The 19326-nt window shown below is 48.4% G+C and overlaps 6 protein-coding genes and 1 pseudogene across 6 annotated transcripts; 3 read left to right on the top strand and 4 right to left on the bottom strand.

Annotated features, from left to right (window-relative positions):
- Positions 1-1468: 1468 nt before the first annotated feature.
- LOC6037827 (mitoguardin) lies at positions 1469-3893 on the bottom strand. The gene is given in 6 exon segments (XM_038256167.1): positions 1469-1992; positions 1994-2425; positions 2491-2697; positions 2751-3374; positions 3437-3707; positions 3821-3893. Coding segments are annotated over 5 exon segments (1497 nt in total). The 5' UTR covers positions 3485-3707; positions 3821-3893; the 3' UTR covers positions 1469-1806.
- Positions 3894-4765: 872 nt separating this feature from the next.
- Positions 4766-12698, top strand: LOC6037826 (probable histone-lysine N-methyltransferase CG1716). Its single transcript, XM_038258331.1, is given in 8 exon segments — positions 4766-5242; positions 5311-5682; positions 5741-7402; positions 7405-9373; positions 9376-11352; positions 11417-11619; positions 11684-12292; positions 12357-12698. Coding segments are annotated over 8 exon segments (7269 nt in total). The 5' UTR covers positions 4766-4945; the 3' UTR covers positions 12537-12698.
- An 89-nt stretch (positions 12699-12787) lies between these two features.
- LOC6037825 (dynactin subunit 2) lies at positions 12788-14388 on the bottom strand. Its single transcript, XM_001847648.2, has 3 exons — positions 14199-14388; positions 13210-14137; positions 12788-13146 (listed from the first exon to the last, which is right to left on the bottom strand). The coding sequence occupies exons 1-3, from the start codon at positions 14232-14234 to the stop codon at positions 12959-12961; spliced, it is 1152 nt and encodes a 383-aa protein (XP_001847700.2). The 5' UTR covers positions 14235-14388; the 3' UTR covers positions 12788-12958.
- Positions 14389-15190: 802 nt separating this feature from the next.
- LOC6037824 (histone H2A) lies at positions 15191-15647 on the bottom strand. Its single transcript, XM_038258330.1, has one exon. The coding sequence runs from the start codon at positions 15615-15617 to the stop codon at positions 15216-15218; it is 402 nt and encodes a 133-aa protein (XP_038114258.1). The 5' UTR covers positions 15618-15647; the 3' UTR covers positions 15191-15215.
- A 214-nt stretch (positions 15648-15861) lies between these two features.
- Positions 15862-16333, top strand: LOC119767540 (annotated as a pseudogene).
- An 893-nt stretch (positions 16334-17226) lies between these two features.
- On the bottom strand, positions 17227-17552 carry LOC6037823 (histone H4). The gene has a single exon (XM_001847646.2). It carries the CDS (start codon positions 17542-17544, stop codon positions 17233-17235), a length of 312 nt encoding a protein of 103 aa, XP_001847698.1. The 5' UTR covers positions 17545-17552; the 3' UTR covers positions 17227-17232.
- Positions 17553-17807: 255 nt separating this feature from the next.
- On the top strand, positions 17808-18244 carry LOC6037822 (histone H3.1). The gene has a single exon (XM_038256368.1). It carries the CDS (start codon positions 17808-17810, stop codon positions 18216-18218), a length of 411 nt encoding a protein of 136 aa, XP_038112296.1. The 3' UTR covers positions 18219-18244.
- Positions 18245-19326: the final 1082 nt, after the last annotated feature.

The following is a 19326-nucleotide window of genomic DNA, read 5'->3' as shown; positions in this document are numbered from 1 at the left end:
AAAACTAAATATTTAAAAACCCGCATCCTAACCTGACACCCACATTAAGATAGGGAAAAATCACATATGTAGCGTTTCATTGTACAAATGTGATATTTCCACTATCAGAGAACCTCCTTGTCTCGATGACAGCTTACCGGCCATCGATTAAGCCCTGAGACTACGCCAAAGTGGGTTCTCGCAGCATGAAGTGGTGTCCATGTGTAAAAATGGAAGCTTCAGCAATATACTGAACACTTCGATTTTAATTCCACATCGAATCAAATCATACTCTTTGCCAAACAAGCATCAAACCTATGACACTCATTATGACAAAGCCCAGGGATTGTTCATTTTTTGAAAATTTTAAAATTAAAATTCTAGAGTTTTTGGGAAAACACGAATCTTTAGCTGCTGCAGGTCGAGTATATTCCGAAATTACAGAATAACCACATCAAAAAAATAATTAAATTTTCAAAAACTTAAAAAAAACAATAAATGATGGTAAAAGAATGATTAATTTCAAAATATTTAAAAAAAGAATAAATTAAAAAAAAATCATAAATTAAACAAAAACAATTTACAAAGTTTAAGCTATTTAATATATATTAAAAATTAGTAAAAATGAATAAAGATTTAAAATTTCAAGGTTTTTAAAATATCTATAGATAATAATTATATAATAGTTATACATTATAATTATATATAATTATTGGGAATTTGAAAAATAACTGTTACAAAGCGGATTCGCTAATTCGAATGAAAATTGCATTCAAGTTAGCGAACCCGAATTTGCTAGTCATTCCAACAGCTGTCAAAAACTTGAAACAACGTGCTTGGAGCATTTCAAATACGTTCGAATTAGCGAGCATTAGAATTAGCGGACAAAGCGAAATTCGAATTAACGAATCCACACAATATTTAAGAAATTTTAAAATTCAAATTTTATAATACCTTTCCTCTAACTATCCCACATCTATTAGCTATTTCGAAGGTTATTTTTGCAATTTTTTTCCTTCTCTGTCTAATTCGTTCTCCTTAGTACCAGTAAACTTTCTCCTCATTTTGAACAAATCAGCTGTTGAAAGGTAGTCCATATCTCAGCTCAGGATAACAACTGCACCAATGTAATTGTTAAAGCAACCTAATAAAATGTAATAAAATGAAATGAAAATTTAATAATATTCATTAAAAAATTAGAAAGTTCTGAAATATTTGTGTTTTTTTTTCATTTGAACTTTTGGAATTTTGTTTGAGTTTAAAATTTTGAATATATAATTTTTGAATTCCTGAATTTATAGGTCCGGAATGTTTGAACTTTTGAATTTTGAACAAGCTTCAAACACATATCAAGATTTTTTCGAACGTCAGTCGTAATTTGTCGATAGTAGATCGAGAAATTACGGTCAACCACGTTAAGCTCAATGACAACGAAAACTAATGAGGACAGCTGGTTGAAAGTGATATTTTCCATGAATGAAACCATCTATTTAGCTATTTTACAGCATACCAAAGGGTTTATTTTTACGCGTGATTGTAAGGAACTGTATGCTCTCTAAAACTACCTCAACTATTTAATAGCAAAAAAACAGGGCTCCCTATATATAGATACAATTAGTTCGTAGTTTGTTCTGCAACAATCCAAACCGCCTTGAGCGGATTCGGTTAGGATAAGTCAATTACTTATTAAGGTTTACTAAACGCGGTTTACGTAGTTGCCGGGTTTAAAACTACTTCCAGCCAAACAATTAAAACTAACAAAAACTAAAAAAAATCAAAGTTTAAAAACTCTCAACCAAAACGATACAAAAAGTGTCTCGCACATGCTTACTGGCTAAATTTAACGCCTATATTGTTAACCCTCATCCGCATATTGGAGTGAATATCCTCCGCCAGTTCTTCAACCGTGGTGTACCGCATTTTCTGGAAGTTGTACATATCGATCATGAATCCGACCATTTGGTCCTTGAAGTATTTGCACACTTCCTTTAGATCTTCGTCCGGGCCAAAAAAAGCCCCAGACCATGAGGGGCGACAACTGCTCGGTGACACAGTAGAAATGGGACATGAACCCGTTCGGGAACTTGAGCAGGCGTTTCTTCGCCTTCAGCACGGACCAGACTGCGGTCGTCAGGGCCGTCTCCTTAAAGCTGTTGGACAGGAACCGATTGTTGATTACGGCGAGGACACTGTTGGGCGGCGTGTCCAGATCCCTAAATGCGTCCAGAATGATAAAATCGAGCACAATGTCGTAGAAGGTGATCGCCTTCACCTGGCGGGATTCGAGCTCTGCCTCGATGTCAGGCCAGTTGTCTTGGTTTTGCAGGAACTCGAGCATCGACTCGTACGACACCAGAAAATCTTTGGGATCCTTGTCGCCCAGGCAGAGCAAATCGGTCAGCACCTGGCGACCGGTGTCCGCCACCCAGCGGCTTATCTTTGGGTCCTGTAATGGGCGAAACATATGGTTAAGAGCACCATAATTTTCAGTTTTCGTTTAAAATAACTTACTTTAAAAAGCAGTTGAAAGGCAAGCCGGATGCAGTGCAACTTGGCGTAATACTCCGCATCGGAGTTACAACCGACCATGTCCGTCCGGATGGTCCGGCACGGAATTGGTTGATCGTCCAGCAGTTCCAGTGCGCTCTGATACAGTGGATAGTTCTCTACGTCGGAAAACACTTCGCCGTAATCTTCAAACTCACGTAAATCTGCAACCTAAAGAAGAATTATGAGACGACATGTAAAACTGTAATCCAACCAGATTGTACCTGATCCAGTGCCGACGCAAAGCTCTCCGCCGAGTCCATGTTGGGATCGGACGAAGATCTGTGTCCGTTGGACAGACTGGCAGCCTGGGTAGCTTTGTTCTCATCGTCTCTGTAGAGCACCGAGCGCTCGTCCAGAAACAGGAGTTCGCCGTTTTCTTGCAGATTATAGGCCGCATCTAGCAGGTTCTGCAGCTCCCTGCAAAACTCTTCCTGATCGGCACTCAACCGGCTTGGGATGTCAATGTCGTTGCGCCCCGTGAGGGCATCCTCCCAGTAGCTGATGACCGTTTCCAGCGCTTCCATTCCCATCACTCCCAGCTGTTGGGGTGTTAACGGGGTCGTACCACCGATGGGCCCGGCTCCGGCAGCCGCCAACGATCCGGAGGCAAGCGACATCCGGTCGGACAGCCCATGAATCGAACCACCCGGACTGTACGACCGGCCGGAAGCTTTGGATCCCGCCAGCGAAATGATGTCGTTCGGGCTACGGACACTGTTGCGCGTCTTCCGGCCACCGGGCTTACGCAACCGTCGCTGCTGAGGCTTGGGAGTTCTGCGGCGACCCAGGTAACTGGCAATCACTCCCAGGACGGCCATACCAGCCGTTACGGAAACGACAATCACCTGGAAAGGATCGTGAATGATAAACATGATAAATTTTCATCAACAAACAGCGAACAGTTTACCTTTTGCGAGGTCGTCAGGTTGAACGGAAGAAGTCGCGATACGCTCATGATAAGGCAGACGAGATGACCTAGATTTCCTAGCGAACCAGACCAGTCTGGGGCCGATGCCAATTAATTATACGGCACAGTGGACGGCAAACAAAACAAACGAAAGCCACATACACAAACAACGGATTGGTCGATTCCTGGCTAGTGGTCAGGTCCGCAGCTTAATTTGATCCATTTGGGCAGTACTTTTGGTGATCGCTTCCGGGCCTTGGCCACAAACTCTCTGCAAAGGAGAAATGGAAGAGGAAAACAACTTCCGGGTGTTAAATTCGCACGGCAGTATCGAGGTTTTCACCGGGAAAAACTTAAACTACCCGTGTATTCGACTTATCGTACAATATTTGGCTAGTTAATTAACTTTCTCTTTTGGTAACTCTCAAATTTCCTCCGAGACTGGCTCTGACATAAGAAAAGTAGGGTGAATGGTTCGATTTTGGTCACAGTATGAATTTATTATAAATATATTTTAATTAAATTTGGTTGTATCGATATTCAATAAAAATACAGCAAAATTTTAAAACAAACTATTTTTCCATAATTTAATCAAAATTCATTATTAAATTATTTTTGATTTCAGTGTTCATGCAGAAAATGACGCACTTACCCTTTTGGGAGCGTTCTTTTATTACGTAACGCGAATAATCGGACTTTTAGACCCCCTCCCCCCCCTCGTAACAAAATTTCCATACAAATTTGAAAAATTTTGTATGGAGCGTAACACGGCCTCCGACCCCCCCTCCCCCCCTACTGCGTTACGTAATAAAAGAACGCTCCCTTTATTATGACGTCGGCACTAACAACATGATGAGAGGCGCGGAGTGGGGGTTGTTTGGTTTTTTGGCTGACGACGGGGGGTGATTCGTTTGAAATCACGTGGCGTTTGACATTTTGGAGGCAGGTGCTGTGGGCGGGCAGGAAACTGACAGCATTCATGTAAAACCTGGTTAAGGTCATATCCGCTTAAAAAAATCAGACAAATCCATAATAATCCCGATTGCAGTCGTGATAAAACTAAATAAAAATATGCTAAAATGCCTAGAAAGTTTATTAAGTTTATAAGAAACTCGATTCCAAATGTAAAACTTTTAAAATAATTTTATTTCTGCCAAATATCTGCAGCAATTTTGCAAGAATGACAGCCTCGATCCCGCCACATTTTCAGCAACGGGTATCGGCTCACTGCGCTGTTTTGATGCATTCTGCCAGCATTCTCCGCGATTCGCATCCTTTCAGTCGAGCGCACGCTTGTGTTGGTAGCTGCCAGCATGTTTGACCTGTTTTGACAGAAAGGGGGTGAAGGCCTGAAAAACGATGGCCGCCATTTGTGATTGAAAGCAGTGCTCCTCCAAAAAGCTGAGTAAATTCCTTTTGGTAGTGAAAAACCCTTACTTTTATAGCACTGGCCAGCGCGCCGCGTAGTTCCCCTGTTTCTCGGTGGCCGGGTAGTGTTTTCCGCCGGAAATGGTTCGTAATACGCGTACTTCGATCGCGTTGAAAAACGCCTCTGCGGCGACCGAGGAGGAGACTCCGCCACCACCACCGTCAACATCAACATCGCAGGAGGCCGGCGATGACGAAGAGGTTGTGGAGCGCGGATCCCCGCGAGAGCTGATGGCTTCGGGGAATGAAATTGACCTGCCAGCTTCGCTGGCGGCAAGTTTGAGTCCGTCGGTTCTGCTGCAGAAACTGCCGGTGGAGTCGGGCGGCCGGAGTTCGACTGGGGGTGGGGGTGCCCGCAAGGGACCCCGGAAGAAGACCGTGAGTTTAATGGCGAAATGTCTAGGGAATTGATTTGGTAGATTGATGGGATGTTTGTTTTTTCACAGCAAGCGGCCGCTCCGACTCGGGCTACGCGAAGCAGGGGGAAATCCTCCCCGGTTGATGATGTGGAGAAGGAGGACTCGAGTGATGCAGGCATGGTGGAGGTGATTGAAATTTTGGACGATGAATCCCAGAGTGGCAAATCCGTTGAGATAGTTTCGGTGAATTTGGAAGACGAACTTCCCTGTTCGCTGATCGTTAAAGGGCCCGGCCCCTCGAAAACGGGCTCAACGTCGAAAAAGGGCGAATGTATTGTTGAAGCGATGGATTGCGATATCGATGATACGATAACAATCGTAGACTCGAAGGAGGATTTGGCCGAAGAGAATACATTTTACGTGGTCGTGGATAAAACGGACAGTGTGGAACTGGTGCAGGTGAGAAATTTGTGATTTTTAGTTGAGCTGAATCTTTAAACTTCCTTTCCAACTTCAGCCATCGACCAGCAGCAAGAAGCCCGAGGAGGAACCACCGGTTGAGCAGGATGACAAACCGGAGCCTCCGACGCGGAAATCGAAACGGCAGGTTAAGGTGACCAACAAATACCGCGATTTCGTGGTAGATGCTCCGCTGCCCTCCTCCCAGGTGCCGTATTCCGATGTAAAGCTGGCCCGTGGAAATGGAGGTGGTCGCAAGTCTCACGTCAAAGAGGTGGAACAGGTCTCGATTTGCGAAGATTCTTCCATCGGTGACCAGGACTCGGTCAGTGTTGTGGACGATTTGGGTCCAGATTCGCCAACGTTGACTATTCGACCACCAATGCGGACTTACAGCAGTGGCAAGAAGGATAAATCCGCGACCAAGTACAGGAGAAAAAGTATTAAACCGGGCCCGAAGGAGGTTCGTACCCGTAAAAAAGCCGACTGGTCAGAGCAGCTGGAAGCAGACGAAACGATAGAGTTGCCAGGACCGGATGATATGAGCGATTCTACGCTAACCCTGCACTTCGACAGCAGCCACTTTACGGACGATGAAGTCATCAAGTACGCTTCTCCGTCGCCAACCGAGTTTTACGGCTGGCCAGATGATGAATTTGACGCAGCGGCAGCTGGACCATCAACCTCTACGTTGTCAACCATTTCCGGCTTTGCCTCCGATCCTTGCATATTCGCTGAACTACCAGCTCAACTCGATGAACCGATTGCAGAAGTTCAAGAGCCAAAAGTCATTAAACCAGTTCCTAAGCGCCGTGGAAGACCGCCCAAGTCGGAGCAAGCGAGTCCGGCGATATCAGTCGCCGAAGAGCCCGCGCGACCTGCAGGATCTACCTTCATCAAACGATCGTACAAAACAACAAAGCCAAGTCCGGTTGCGCTGACTCCAGTCACCACCGTTTCTCCCACGGATGCGGCCACACCCGTCAAGACGTCAACAGATCTCAAACCGGAAGTGGAGCAACCGGAAGAATCCCAAGTACCACCCGCACCGGCGCTCGCGGAAGACGTGGACACTGCCGTTAAAATAGTCGAACCGACCGATGTCGTGGTGCTCCAAGCCGACGAAATAATCAACATTCCGCGGCGTAGGCGTCGAATCCGTGGCGGAAGACGCCCAACCCCGGCCGATGGACCACCGCGCCGAGGACGAAGCCGGCCCGACTCTTCGCTAGATCTCGACGAAGATTCGCCCGAGGAATCGAAATCGGCCGAAGTGGTCGATATTGAGCAGGTGGAAGAAATTCCCGCCAAAGAAGTTGTTCTTGAAGTTATTATGTCTGAAGAACCAGCGATTGTTCCGGAGGAACCCAAAATCGACACAGTCGTTGTTCAGCCTCCCAAGAAGAAGTCACTGCCGAGATTAAGAAACCGGAAGAACCAACCGCACCCTCACCGAAGAAGACCAAACCCAAATCGGACTCCAAGCGCGATTCTTCGGCGGAAAATCGACCTCACGGATCCAAGTCGTCCAAACAGCGCTCCCGGTCCACGTCGGTTGCCGAGCGGCCCAAAAAGGAACCGGAGCCAGCCAAACCACCGGCGGAGATGCCTCCCAAATCCCCGGAAGACGTTATTATTTTGGATTCGAAGGAAATCATTCTGCCAGAGGAAGCTCCGGCGGACGCCACTCCAACTGCCCCCAAGGAAGAGAAGAAAGTCAGCAAAGAAGACGAAACCAAAACTCCTAAAAAGGCGGAAAAGTCGCAAAGGAGTCCCATCGGGACAGTTCCTCCAAGAGTCACAAAAGTCAAGGAACCTCGGGAGCGATCCAAAGATTCGGCGCGCAAAGATCGTGACCACTCCAAACCGTCCAGCAAAGATCGCGAAAAGGACAAAAAGCGATCGTCGGACGGGGGCAAGCGCGAAAAGGCTCCCGAGGAAAAGAAGGCCGACAGTCGCAGGTCAACCGTCGAAGTGGACAGAAAGCCAGTCGAGAAGAAACCGGCGGAGCCGGAAAAGAAGGAAAAGCCTGCCACGCCCGTTCCGGAGAAACCCAAGCTGCCCGAGAAGCCGAAGAAATGTTTCGACATGGAACTGCAAGCGCTGGAGCCGATCAAGAAGCACCGCTCGGCGGACGACTCGAAACGCACCAAGGAAAAGTCGCTGGACAAGCAGAGGCAACGCGTTGAGAAAAAGGTTGAGGTTCCCAAGAAGAAGCTGACGGAGCTTAAACAGAGCAAAGATGCGAAGCCGGAAAATAGTCGCTCAACGGACACGTCGCCGGTTCCGTCGAAACATCACGGTTCGTCCAGCTCGAAAAAGGATGCTTCCTCGCAGCATCGAAAGCGAAGAAAGAGTGTCGCCGGAGCGTTGCTTGAAGACAAGGCGAAGGACGAGCCGAAGCGGGAAAGCCTCCTGGAAGGTGTGGCTCCCCAGGACGCGGACAAACCTGAGGTGAAAGAGGAAAAGTTCGCCGAAGGCGAGGTCAAGCAGGAACCGGAACACCCGGATGCACCCCGCGTTGCCACGAAAGCATCGCGAAAGATGTACCAGAACGTCGAGGAATTGCAGATCGTGGCTTCGTCGATCGAGTCCGTTCCGTCCGAGAATAAGGTTAAGCCTGAGGTCAAACCGGAGGACGCGCAAGTGCAGCAAATTGCGGACGAGTTTGACAGCAGCGTGCAGATTTCCGGTCCTCGGCCGGAAGTGGCACTGAAGGCGTTCGAGAACATTACGCTAGCGGAGGTGGAACCGAAGCAGGAGGAGGAACCGGCACCACCAGCGCAAACAATTTCCCCACCCTCGCAGGAACTGTCCAACGAAGATTCCAACTCGAACTCGACCATGGACAGCTTGAAGGAGCAGCAGAAGGTCGATCTGGACGATAGCTCGATTCGGCGTTCGTCGCGCATCAAAACGATAAGCTCGCAGAAGCAGCGAACGAGCGGGCATGGGTTGGTCAAGGACCGGGACCGGTTTCTGAAGAAGACGACCATTTCGGTGGGTATTGAGTCGAAGGTGCTGAAGGATGCGCTGACGGGCAATTTCAACGTGGTGTCGACGGGCGATGGAGAGGGCGAGTGCGATGTGAACGTGACCAACATTGAGCTGTCGGACGAGTATCTGCGGGACATGGAGGAGAAGCTGAGCCGGTTCGAGACGATTCGGGAGAATATGTATCACTGTGATAAGGTGATTAGTAAGGAGGCGAAGAAGATGATGTGCGATTGCTTCCTGACGGAAGAGGAAAAGGATCGCGGGGAGTTGGGATGTGGCGAGGACTGTCTCAACAAGCTGCTGATGATCGAGTGCGGGTCGCGTTGCGTTGTTGGAGAGAGATGTACGAACAAACGTTTCCAGAAGCTGGAGTACGCGAATACCCAGGTGTTTCGAACGGAAAAGAAGGGCTTTGGTATTCAGGCCAGCACGGAGATCGCTCCGGGTGAGTTTATAATGGAGTATGTGGGGGAGGTGCTGAACAGCGAACAGTTTGACGAACGGGCAGAACTGTACTCCAAGGAGAAGAACAAGCACTACTACTTTATGGCGTTGCGAAGCGATGCGATCATCGACGCCACCACCAAAGGAAACATCTCGCGGTTCATCAACCACTCGTGCGACGCAAACGCCGAGACTCAGAAGTGGACCGTCAATGGTGAGCTACGCATCGGATTCTTCAGCACCAAGTACATTCTCCCGGAGAGGAAGTCACGTTTGACTATCAGTTTCAACGGTACGGCCGGAAGGCACAAAAGTGTTACTGCGAGGCGGACAATTGTACCGGTTGGATCGGAGGCGATCCGGGCAGCGATGGAGAGTCCGAGTACGAGGAAGAGGACGTCGAAGAAAGTGAGGAAGAAGCGGAAACGGTCACTCCGGCGATCCCCGTATCTGTGCCCGAAGAACCCGCCAAGGTGGACGTTGAGAAGGCCGTGGTCGCTAGCGGGGACGTGGACGACGAAGCGAAGAAACCCACGGTTGAAGGAGAACCAGAGAAGCAGCCAATCGCGGACATTCCCACCGCTGATGATAAACTGGTGAAACCAAAGCCCAAGAAGGTTCGCAAGCGCATCGAACGTCCGATCAAGCGACGCCTGCAAATCCACGATCCCGACCTGGAGAAGGAAATCAACAACCTGCTCAAGACGGGTCTGAAGAACCAAGCGCAAACGCTGAAGCTCTGTCGACTGATGGTACGCGCCAAGGACATCAAGTCCCGCAGCCGGCTGCTCACGCTGTTGCAAAGTGGCGAACTGCCGTGTCGGCGTCTCTTCCTGGACTACCACGGGTTGCGCTTGCTGTACGGTTGGATCTGCGAGTCCACCGAGTCCATTGAGGATCTCAAGTTCCGCATCCAAATCCTGGACACGCTGGACCATCTGCCCATACCGAACAAAACTATGCTAAAGGACAGCAAGATTCTGCAAACGATCGAAAAGTGGGCCAAAATCGAGAAGATCAAGGAGAAGGAGAAGGAAAAGCCAGTCGAAAAGGAGAAGGAAACTTCCAGCACCAGCTCGCCGAGTGACAGTAACGGCGGTGGCAGCGACAGCAACACGAGTTCCGACAAGAAACAGGAAGTCGTTGGCAGTGCAGAGGTGCTGAAGAATATGCCGGAGCTGCTGAAACTGGCCGATCTTGGAAAACTCAAGGAAATCATCAGCAGTGCGTGCACGGAGAAGGACGCCGAAAAGGAGAAACCCACGACAGAGGTGATTCCATCGGCAGTCGCTTTGATGGACTCGATTGCGATTCCGGAACCGGAAGATGAAAACGCACCGGAGGAGAAACGACTGGGCACGCAGATTCGAATCCTGTGCTGCAAACTGCTCATCAGCTGGATCAATCTCAAGGAAGTGTTCCGTATCCCGAAGAAGGAGCGCATCGAACAGATGAAGGAACACGAGCGTGAGGCCGATCTTCGTTACAAAGCACTCGGGCTGGGTGATGACGAAGACGCGTCCCAGCGGCAGCACTCTTCGAGTCGCTTCCTCCAGGATCGTTCGGTGGACCGATCACGTGAGCTGAAACGCCGCAAGTCGATGGACGATCGCGAACTGCTGAACTTCCACAAACGAAATCGATCCCTCTCCACAGCCATCGCGATGCCCAAAATGGACAACCTGTCGAAGCAGCAGCGTCGGCATCTGTTCGAGATGAAGGTCGCCCACGAGGAAGCCGAACGGCGGAACAAGGAACTGTGGATGCAGCATGAAAACAACTGCATGAAGTTTGGGCTGAACCCCCACATGACCGCACCCCATGACGTTCCGGCCAAGATGAATCCCGCCACGGGCGAGTACTTCTCCGCGGACGATCGACTCCTGCCAACACCGCCCAGTCACATGTACTTCAAAGTGTTGCCCCCGCCCATGCCCACCAATCCGGACGACTACGAGCTACCTCCGATGGACTTGCCGCCGCTGTGGAAGTTCGCCATCGATGAACGCGGCCGGTTGTACTATTACCACGTGAAGCTACGCGTGCCCCAGTGGGAACCCCCGAAGAAGGTCAACCCCAACCGAACGGGCCAAGGACTGCGCGACGAGGATATCTCGATGAGTTCGGACTCGAGCACAACCGACACCGAGGACTCTGAGGAGGAGTACCTGAACGTGCAGCTCGAGGGGCTGAAGAAAAAGAAAAAGCAACAATCCTGCTTCAATCTGGGTATGTTTCAACTAAGAAGATAAAATCAAATCAACGATTCACTAATAAACGCCTTTCTTTTCAGACGACGTGCTGGCCAAACCGGACGACATGAACGATGACCTGTCGAAAACGATCAAGAACCTGGAGGCGGGCGATTCGTCCCCGCAGGCCAGCAGCAGCGGCGAGAAGCTGCTGTCGGAGTCGCTCGAAAAGACGGCCGAAGAGCTGATGCAGCACCGCAAGCGCAAACACAGCAACAAACTGGTCCAGGAGCGGGTCATCAGCGTAAGTTTCCAGTTTGTTCTCGTTGGTACCAAGCTAACCGGACGCGTCGTGTGTTTTCTTCTAGCCCCGCACGGAGGAGGACAAGCTGTACGGCCAGATGGAGATGAAGCGCTACAAGGAAACCAAAGAAAAGCTCCGCCGACGCAAGGAAGAGGCCAAACGGATGCGGGCGCGCAGCATGCTGGACAAGTCGCTGGACAGTCCGTTCAGCAGCTCGTTTGCTTCGACCTCGGCGAGTGCGGCCGAAGTGGACGACACAGATCTGATGGTGTCGCACAAGATCGTCGAGGACAAGTGCATCGTTGACGAGTTGGACGTGCTGACGAAGAAGAAGAAAATCTCCCCGTACGAGGAGTGGCAAAAGGTCAAGCAACGGCTGGGCAAGAAGCGCGCCGCGAAGCTGGCCGAGGCAGGTGGTGGTGGCAGCGATGGAAGTGGCGCGTCGAGTTCGTTCCGGTCAAGCCCGTCCGGTGGCGCGGGCAGCAGCAGTTCGTCCAAGATTGGAAAACGGAAAAAGTTGGACCTGAACAGCGAAGAGGCGAAGAAGATCAAGGAAAAGTTCCGCGGCGAAATCGCCGGGGTTATTGTGCAAAATCTGGGGGCGTACCGCAAGGACACCTGCCAAAACGGTCGCATCACCAACACGGAAGACTTTAAGCATTTAGCCAGAAAGGTGAGTGTGTTTTGCTCGTTCGTACAAGTCCCCATTCTAATCGTTCGTCACCATTTCCTTCCAGCTCACGCATTTCGTTCTTCTGAAGGAGCTGAAGCACTGCGACAACACAATCAACGAACTGACCGTGTCGGACTCGGTGCGGACCAAAGCCCGCGAGTTCATCAAAAAGTATATGGCCAAGCACGGCAGCGTGTACGTGCGCGGCGAAAACGAACCCGACTACGCCAACATAAATCTCTGAGAGGAGGCCAAGGTGAGGGCGACAGCGGGAGTGCAACCGGCGGCGGTGAAGGCGGCGCCGGTTCGAGCATCCGCTGCGTCCGCACCGGGTTCGAACCCCAAGACGGACACTGCGAATGACTAGACTAGATTTTAATATATATGCTAACGTTGAATGTATGAAGGTAGTACATTAGGATAATTGATTTTAAAAATCTGCGATTGTGAACTCTGCGTTCACTGAAATAAAATTAATGAAATTTAAACTGAGTGTTGATTTATGCCCTTTTTATTGGTTAATAAGCTTCAAATAAATATATAATTTCCGTGCCACCGGTTTCAAATCGGAAGCAGCGGATGATGAGTGTTCTTAAATATGCAAATCATAGTTTAGTAGAGTGCAGTACGCTAGATACGACGCTGACGCTGGGGAATGTCGACGACCTACTTCATCTTCTGCTGGAGCGCAGCCATACGTTCATCCAGCTTCTTTACCTCCTTGTTGACATTCTCGAGGTTTGAGTTGAAGGCCTGCTCGACGCCGGTCAGCAGGGACTTGTTGGCAGCAATCCCGTTCACAATGCTGGCCTGAGTGGTCTCCAGCTCGGCAAAGAGTTTGCTAAAGTTGGTAGCTGAAAAAGACGCAAATGCGTTAAAACAAAATTTCTCAAATGAAGCACTTAGCTCAACTTTACCATATTTGTGCAGCGACTCCAGGGTCTGCATTCGGTGCAACATTTCCGGCAGAATCTGCGCAATAGGTTCAGTCGTCTTGGCGATATCGTACAGCTCGAGAATCTTCTGCTCCCGGTTGGCGTCCTGTCCATTAGCGGATGACTTCTCCTGGATGGCGTTCATCGTCTTGACCAGATTTCCGAGTCTTCCCTCGACCACATCCAACTGGGTGGGCTGTAGCAGCGCTGCCTTGGCCGAAATAGACTGAACTGCGTCGATAAGGTTGTTGGCTCCGGCGGACCCAGCCAGGCGGCTTATCTTCTCCGGCTTGGCTCCAACCGACATTTCCAGTTGGTGCAAACGGTGTTCCAATTCGGCAATTCGTGAACTTTGTGCCAATTCTGTAGCGGTCCTAGCAGGATCAGAACCGCCAGTTTTCTTATATTCTTCGACCTTGGCCAACAACTTCTTAGCCTCAACTTCTGACCCACCAGCAGGAACCACTTCACTGCCCATTGCTTGCTCCAGCTTCAAACTCTCCAGCACCTTCTTAGCAGTACCCACAACATCGAATACCGCCTCGTAGGATGCCTTCTCCTCCTTGGTCTTGCTTGCATCCGTCTGGGAAGCGGTTATCTCTTCCATCAGCTCGTTCATTTCACACTGCAAACGTAAACACTTTTGAATCGGAGACTCCTTTTCCCCTTCGCCGGCCAGGTCCCACTCGCCGCTGCGGGAATCGTACCCGGTGCGAAACTTCTTCCCGATCCGATCGCTGAAATCGACATCCCCCGTGAGGTACTTCCCCTTGAACTTGTTGTACGAGTCCTTGGTCGAGATGTGCAGGCGCTCGATGCTTTCGTTGCTGGTTTCCTCCTCGTAGAAATCGGAAGTTTCCGCGTCCGCCACGTCCGGTCCACTTTCGTACACGTCGGGTTGGTCATGGGCCTACGCGGAGAGAAAATCCCGTTTTGGAAGGAGGGAGTGTCAAAACATGTCGTTTACTTACGATGTACGGCAGGAACTGAAACTTTGGATCGGCCATCGTATTGCTGTGCTGGGGACTTTGATAAAATCGTCAGTTGCACCACAAATAATTCACAAATTATTGACTTTTCCACAAATTATTCTGGCTTTTTGAAAATAGATGACATCACCCAGGTGAAAATGTTTGAAAAGTGCACCGATGAAAACATTGAAACGTCAAAGCCAAGTACACGGTAAATTCGATTGGTTTTGCAAACTGGTATAACTTGAATGCTGGTCGAAAGTGTCTCAGCTAAAGAACGGAAATGCATTCTCGAATGAAATTTACCTCATGGGTTAACACGCATGAGTGGTTTTCGAGGCTCGTTCATAAATTAAACAACTTTTGTTTTAATATTAAACTTAGCATCAAAATTCAATCAAATACATTCAAGAAAACTTTTTAAAAGCGCATAACTGAAATTTTTGATATCGTGAGTTCGAGTGTCCGCTATCGAGAAATTTAAAGGGAGTCAAACTTTCTGTCAAGCTACAGTGACATTTACCATGACAGCTGGAAAAGTTTCACTCCATGTTGCCGGCTCACATCTCTCTTTAGTTTCTCGTTCTATGCCGTGGCGTCATTTGACAGTGCAGTCTTTTCTAACCTCCAAACCGAGTCGGCGTAAAACCTAATTTCTAACACATGATCATATCAAAATTTGGTTTCCATTTTATGGAATTTAAATCGAGAAATTAAAGAGAGATGTGAGCCGGTAACATGGAGTGAAACATTCCTAGCTGTCATGGAAACAGAATGTTGCACTTTTAATTTCTCGATTAGTTAACAATTTACGTGCTATTTGTAGGTTTTGTTTCTACGGTTGATAAATGAAAGAAAATTATTCTTGTTCTTGGATCAATCATGACGCTTAGAAAAAATTGTAATTAGTTTAAACTTTGAATGACAAGAATAACTCTTTCGTGAGGATTTTGTCGTCCTGAAAAGGACGGTTTGGTTTTGGATGGTCAAGCAGGTGTGTCACTCCGTTTCAAGGCATTAATTGTTCGTCGACGATTCCTCCTGCTTGTTCTTCTCTTGGGTTTTCTTTGGCAGCAAAACGGTGTGGATGAACGGGACCACACCTCCTTGGGAAATGGTCACCCCGGTAAGCAGCTGGTTCAGTTCCTCGTCATTTCGAATTGCCAGCTGCAGATGGCGTGGAATGATCCGGGACCGTTTGTTGTCACGAGCAGCATTTCCTCCGAGTTCCAAAATTTCCGCAGCTAGATACTCCAGCACGGCTGCCAGATACACCGGGGCACCAGCTCCGATGCGTTCGGCGTAGTTGCCCTTCCGAAGGAACCGCCGGATTCGGCTGACGGGAAACTGCAGCCCAGCACGAGAGGAGCTCGTCTTCGGCTTCGCCTTTTCCTTTCCGCCCTTGCCGCGTCCAGACATGATGGATGAGTTGATTGAGTACGATGCTTCCTCGATGATGATCACAGTAGATTAAAAATTTTGACCGGCAAAACAACTGCTTAAATAGTTTTTGCGTTTGGCATTTCGCAAAACGAAGAAATCGTGTGGCGAATGCCGTAGAAACGGTAGAAACGGCAAAGCGTGCAAAGGGGCGGAGCATGCGTTGACGCGTTGCGCGAACAAAACCAAGTTGACGTTCCATTTTCACCATTTCCATCGCAACCTTGGAAGGAGACACATCGCTGAGCCAGTTACTGAGAAAATGCCACCGAAGTCAGCTGCGGTCAAGACGGTCGCGGCCTCGCCTACGGGAGCTGTTGCTGCTGTGGTGAAGAAGGCCGGTGCCGGACGTTCCAAGAAGAACATTGCCAAAAGCAGTGGACTCGAGAAGCCGAAGAAGAGAAAGTCTCGGAAGGAGAGTTATGCAATCTACATCTACAAGGTGCTGAAGCAGGTCCACCCGGACACCGGAATTTCGTCCAAGGCCATGAGCATCATGAACAGTTTCGTGAACGACGTCTTTGAGCGGATTTCCGCTGAGGCATCTCGGCTGGTCCACTACAACAAGCGGCAGACCGTGACATCCCGCGAGATCCAGACCGCAGTCCGCCTGCTGCTGCCCGGGAGCTGGCCAAGCATGCCGTATCGGAAGGAACGAAAGCGGTGACCAAGTACACGAGCTCGCGGGAATAGACGGGAGAAAACAATAAAAACCGGCCCTTTTCAGGGCCACCAAAATCTCACGAAAGAGTTGTTCTTATCAAAATCAATTATACGACAGTTGATTTGTAAATAGCTCATTATCTCTCATTATGAAGTGAGCAGAATCGAGAAATTGTGCCACATTCACAGCAACTGCAGACAGTTTAACAGCTCGTTTTACACTGTTTGCTAGAATCATTTCTGGAGCAACATTTGATAAGAGCAGATGCGCATTATTTTTCAAGTTCCGAAAAACTCACAATTGAACAGCTGCAAAGCCGTGTCGAGAAATTTAAAGTGCAACTTTATGTCAAGCTTCTGTGACAGGTGGTTTTCTATGTTACCGGCTCACATCTCTCTTTTCCATTTCTCGATTAACTGTCAAATCTGCAACATGAAGTTACTCTCTGTAAAGTTTGCCATTGAGAAATTAAAAAGAGAGATGTGAGCCGGTAAAATGGAGTTAAACTTTCGCAACCGTCATGGTAAACTTCACAGAAGCTTGACAGAAAGTTTAACTTCATGTTGCACTTTTAATTTCTCGATAGCATTTTGAAAAGTCCATGTTGCACGCATGGAATTGGGAAAACATCAGCTGTCAAAATACTTAAGCACCCTTTTCAAATGTTGTTTCAGGATGAGTTTTCGAACTTCCATGGGAATTTGACCAATTAACGGTTAATTTAGTTGAAATCGATGATTTGCTCCATTGGGCCCATGACCAGGAAAACTAGTGGGATTAGGACAAGATCTTCAGGATTTACTAAGCTCAAAGCTGTCGGGAAAATAATAATTAACCATACCATCAATGAATTTTGACGAACAACTCTTTCGTGATAGAATTAGTGGCCCTGAAAAGGGCCGTTTAGTTTTAATTAGTCGCCTCCGTGCCTTATCCGCCGAATCCGTACAGGGTACGTCCTTGCCGCTTGAGCGCGTACACAACGTCCATAGCGGTGACCGTCTTGCGTTTAGCGTGCTCCGTGTACGTCACGGCATCTCGGATGACATTCTCCAGGAACACCTTCAGAACACCGCGCGTCTCCTCGTAGATCAGTCCGGAAATCCGCTTCACGCCGCCGCGTCGGGCCAAACGCCGAATGGCCGGCTTGGTGATGCCCTGGATGTTGTCGCGTAAAACCTTGCGATGCCGCTTGGCGCCACCTTTGCCAAGTCCTTTTCCTCCCTTGCCGCGTCCAGTCATGATGAGCTGCTTCGAAACTGTTGTTGACGGTACGAGAATTGAACGAAGAATGATGAAATTTCAACATTGAAATTTTCTTTTATAAAATTACCCCCACCCTTTTTTGCGTCGTCTCTCATCGCCCTCTCTCGCTTCAGCAGTGCGTGCCGCGCTGTGATTGGTTGATGCGAGCGAGGCAAAATTATAAAACAAATTTTCAGCAGTCCAAATTTTTCAATCGTAAATCATCTTTCACACAGTCCACACTTCGTCGAACGTCAACGATGGCTCGTACCAAGCAAACCGCTCGGAAGTCAACTGGTGGCAAGGCCCCGCGCAAGCAACTGGCAACTAAAGCGGCTCGTAAGAGTGCGCCAGCCACGGGAGGAGTTAAGAAGCCCCATCGGTTCCGGCCGGGAACGGTGGCCCTGCGGGAGATTCGCCGCTACCAGAAGTCTACGGATCTGCTGCTGCGCAAGGCGCCCTTTCAGCGTCTGGTGCGTGAGGTGGCCCAGGACTTCAAGACGGATCTTCGCTTCCAGAGCTCGTCGGTGATGGCACTGCAGGAGGCTTGCGAGGCGTACCTGGTCGGGCTGTTCGAGGACACTAATCTGTGCGCGATTCATGCCAAGCGAGTCACGATCATGCCGAAAGACATCCAGCTGGCTCGGCGCGTTCGTGGAGAACGTGATTGAGCTGTGTACATGCCGTTGAACAAACAAATCGGCCCTTTTCAGGGCCACTAAATAATCACGAAAGAGTTGTTTCTCGAACCGAATAGGTAGGCGAATAGGTACTTAAAGAAAATCCCTGTAAAAATTAATTCCTAGCCTCAAAATTTTGTCGCGAGTTGCTCCTCTTTACGCTTCCTTTTCTCTCCACAGAGAACCTGGTCAAAATTTGAGCTGTCAAATCTGCATCATGAAGTTGAACTCTCTGTGAAGTTTTCCGTGGCACTTCGAAAAGTTTAACTCCATGTTGCACGCACACTCTCACTTTTAATTTCTCGATAGAGGAGAAAAGCAACTCGCGACAAAACTTTGAGGCTAGGAATTTTGACAGGTATGATTATCATAAAGTATTCGCCTCCTTTACTCTCCCACAGAAAACCTGGGAACGAGGTAGCTGTCAAACTAGGCCAAAATGTTAGTCACTCACAAAATGAACTTTGAGTGATTTGAGTTCATTTCTGACGTCACGATTTTCTCCTCTATTTAAATGCTAAGTTCAAGGCACCGACAACTGTCAAATCACTCAAAAGCACTTTACAAATGAATACTGAATTCTTTGAGTTATCTACGTACGGAGAAAATCGTGACGTCAGAAAAGAACTCAAATCACTCAAAGTTCATTTTGTGAGTGACTTTAACAGTTTTGCCTAGTTTGACAGCTATATAGAGGAGAAAATCGTGACGTCAGGAATGAACTCAAATCACTCAAAGTTCATTTTGTGAGTGACTTAAACATTTTGGCCTAGTTTGACAGCTACATTGTCCTCAGTTTTTCGGTGGGAGAGAAAAGGAGGCGAATACTTTATGAAAATCATACCTGTCAAAATTCCTAGCCTCAAAATTTCAAAAAGAGAGATGTGAGCCGGCGACATGGAGTGAAACTTTTCCAGCTGTCATGGAAAACTTCACAGAAGCTTGACAGAAAGTTTAACTCCATGTTGCACTTTTAATTTCTAGATTGTGTGTACGTACACGAAAAAGATTGAGGTTAATTTTTGTAACCAGCCAGAAAAACAAATGGTGTGCTAGTGTGCGTGAGAGCGGACTTAGAAGAGAAAAGCAACTCGCGACA

Source organism: Culex quinquefasciatus, chromosome 2, assembly GCF_015732765.1.
Source record: "Culex quinquefasciatus strain JHB chromosome 2, VPISU_Cqui_1.0_pri_paternal, whole genome shotgun sequence".
Lineage (NCBI taxonomy): Eukaryota > Metazoa > Arthropoda > Insecta > Diptera > Culicidae > Culex > Culex quinquefasciatus.
Note: the sequence above shows the minus strand (reverse complement) of the source record. Positions and strands in the feature narration are given on the sequence as shown.

Coding starts and splice junctions, on each gene's coding strand:
- LOC6037825 (XM_001847648.2), bottom strand. CDS start 14,234: ATGGCCGATCCAAAGTTTCAGTTCCTGCCGTACATC. Junction 14,138..14,198: donor TTCAGTTCCTGCCGTACATC/GTAAGTAAACGA, acceptor CTCTCCGCGTAG/GCCCATGACCAACCCGACGT. Junction 13,147..13,209: donor GGAGTCGCTGCACAAATATG/GTAAAGTTGAGC, acceptor CGTCTTTTTCAG/CTACCAACTTTAGCAAACTC.
- LOC6037824 (XM_038258330.1), bottom strand. CDS start 15,617: ATGTCTGGACGCGGCAAGGGCGGAAAGGAAAAGGCGAAGCCGAAGACG.
- LOC6037823 (XM_001847646.2), bottom strand. CDS start 17,544: ATGACTGGACGCGGCAAGGGAGGAAAAGGACTTGGCAAAGGTGGCGCC.
- LOC6037822 (XM_038256368.1), top strand. CDS start 17,808: ATGGCTCGTACCAAGCAAACCGCTCGGAAGTCAACTGGTGGCAAGGCC.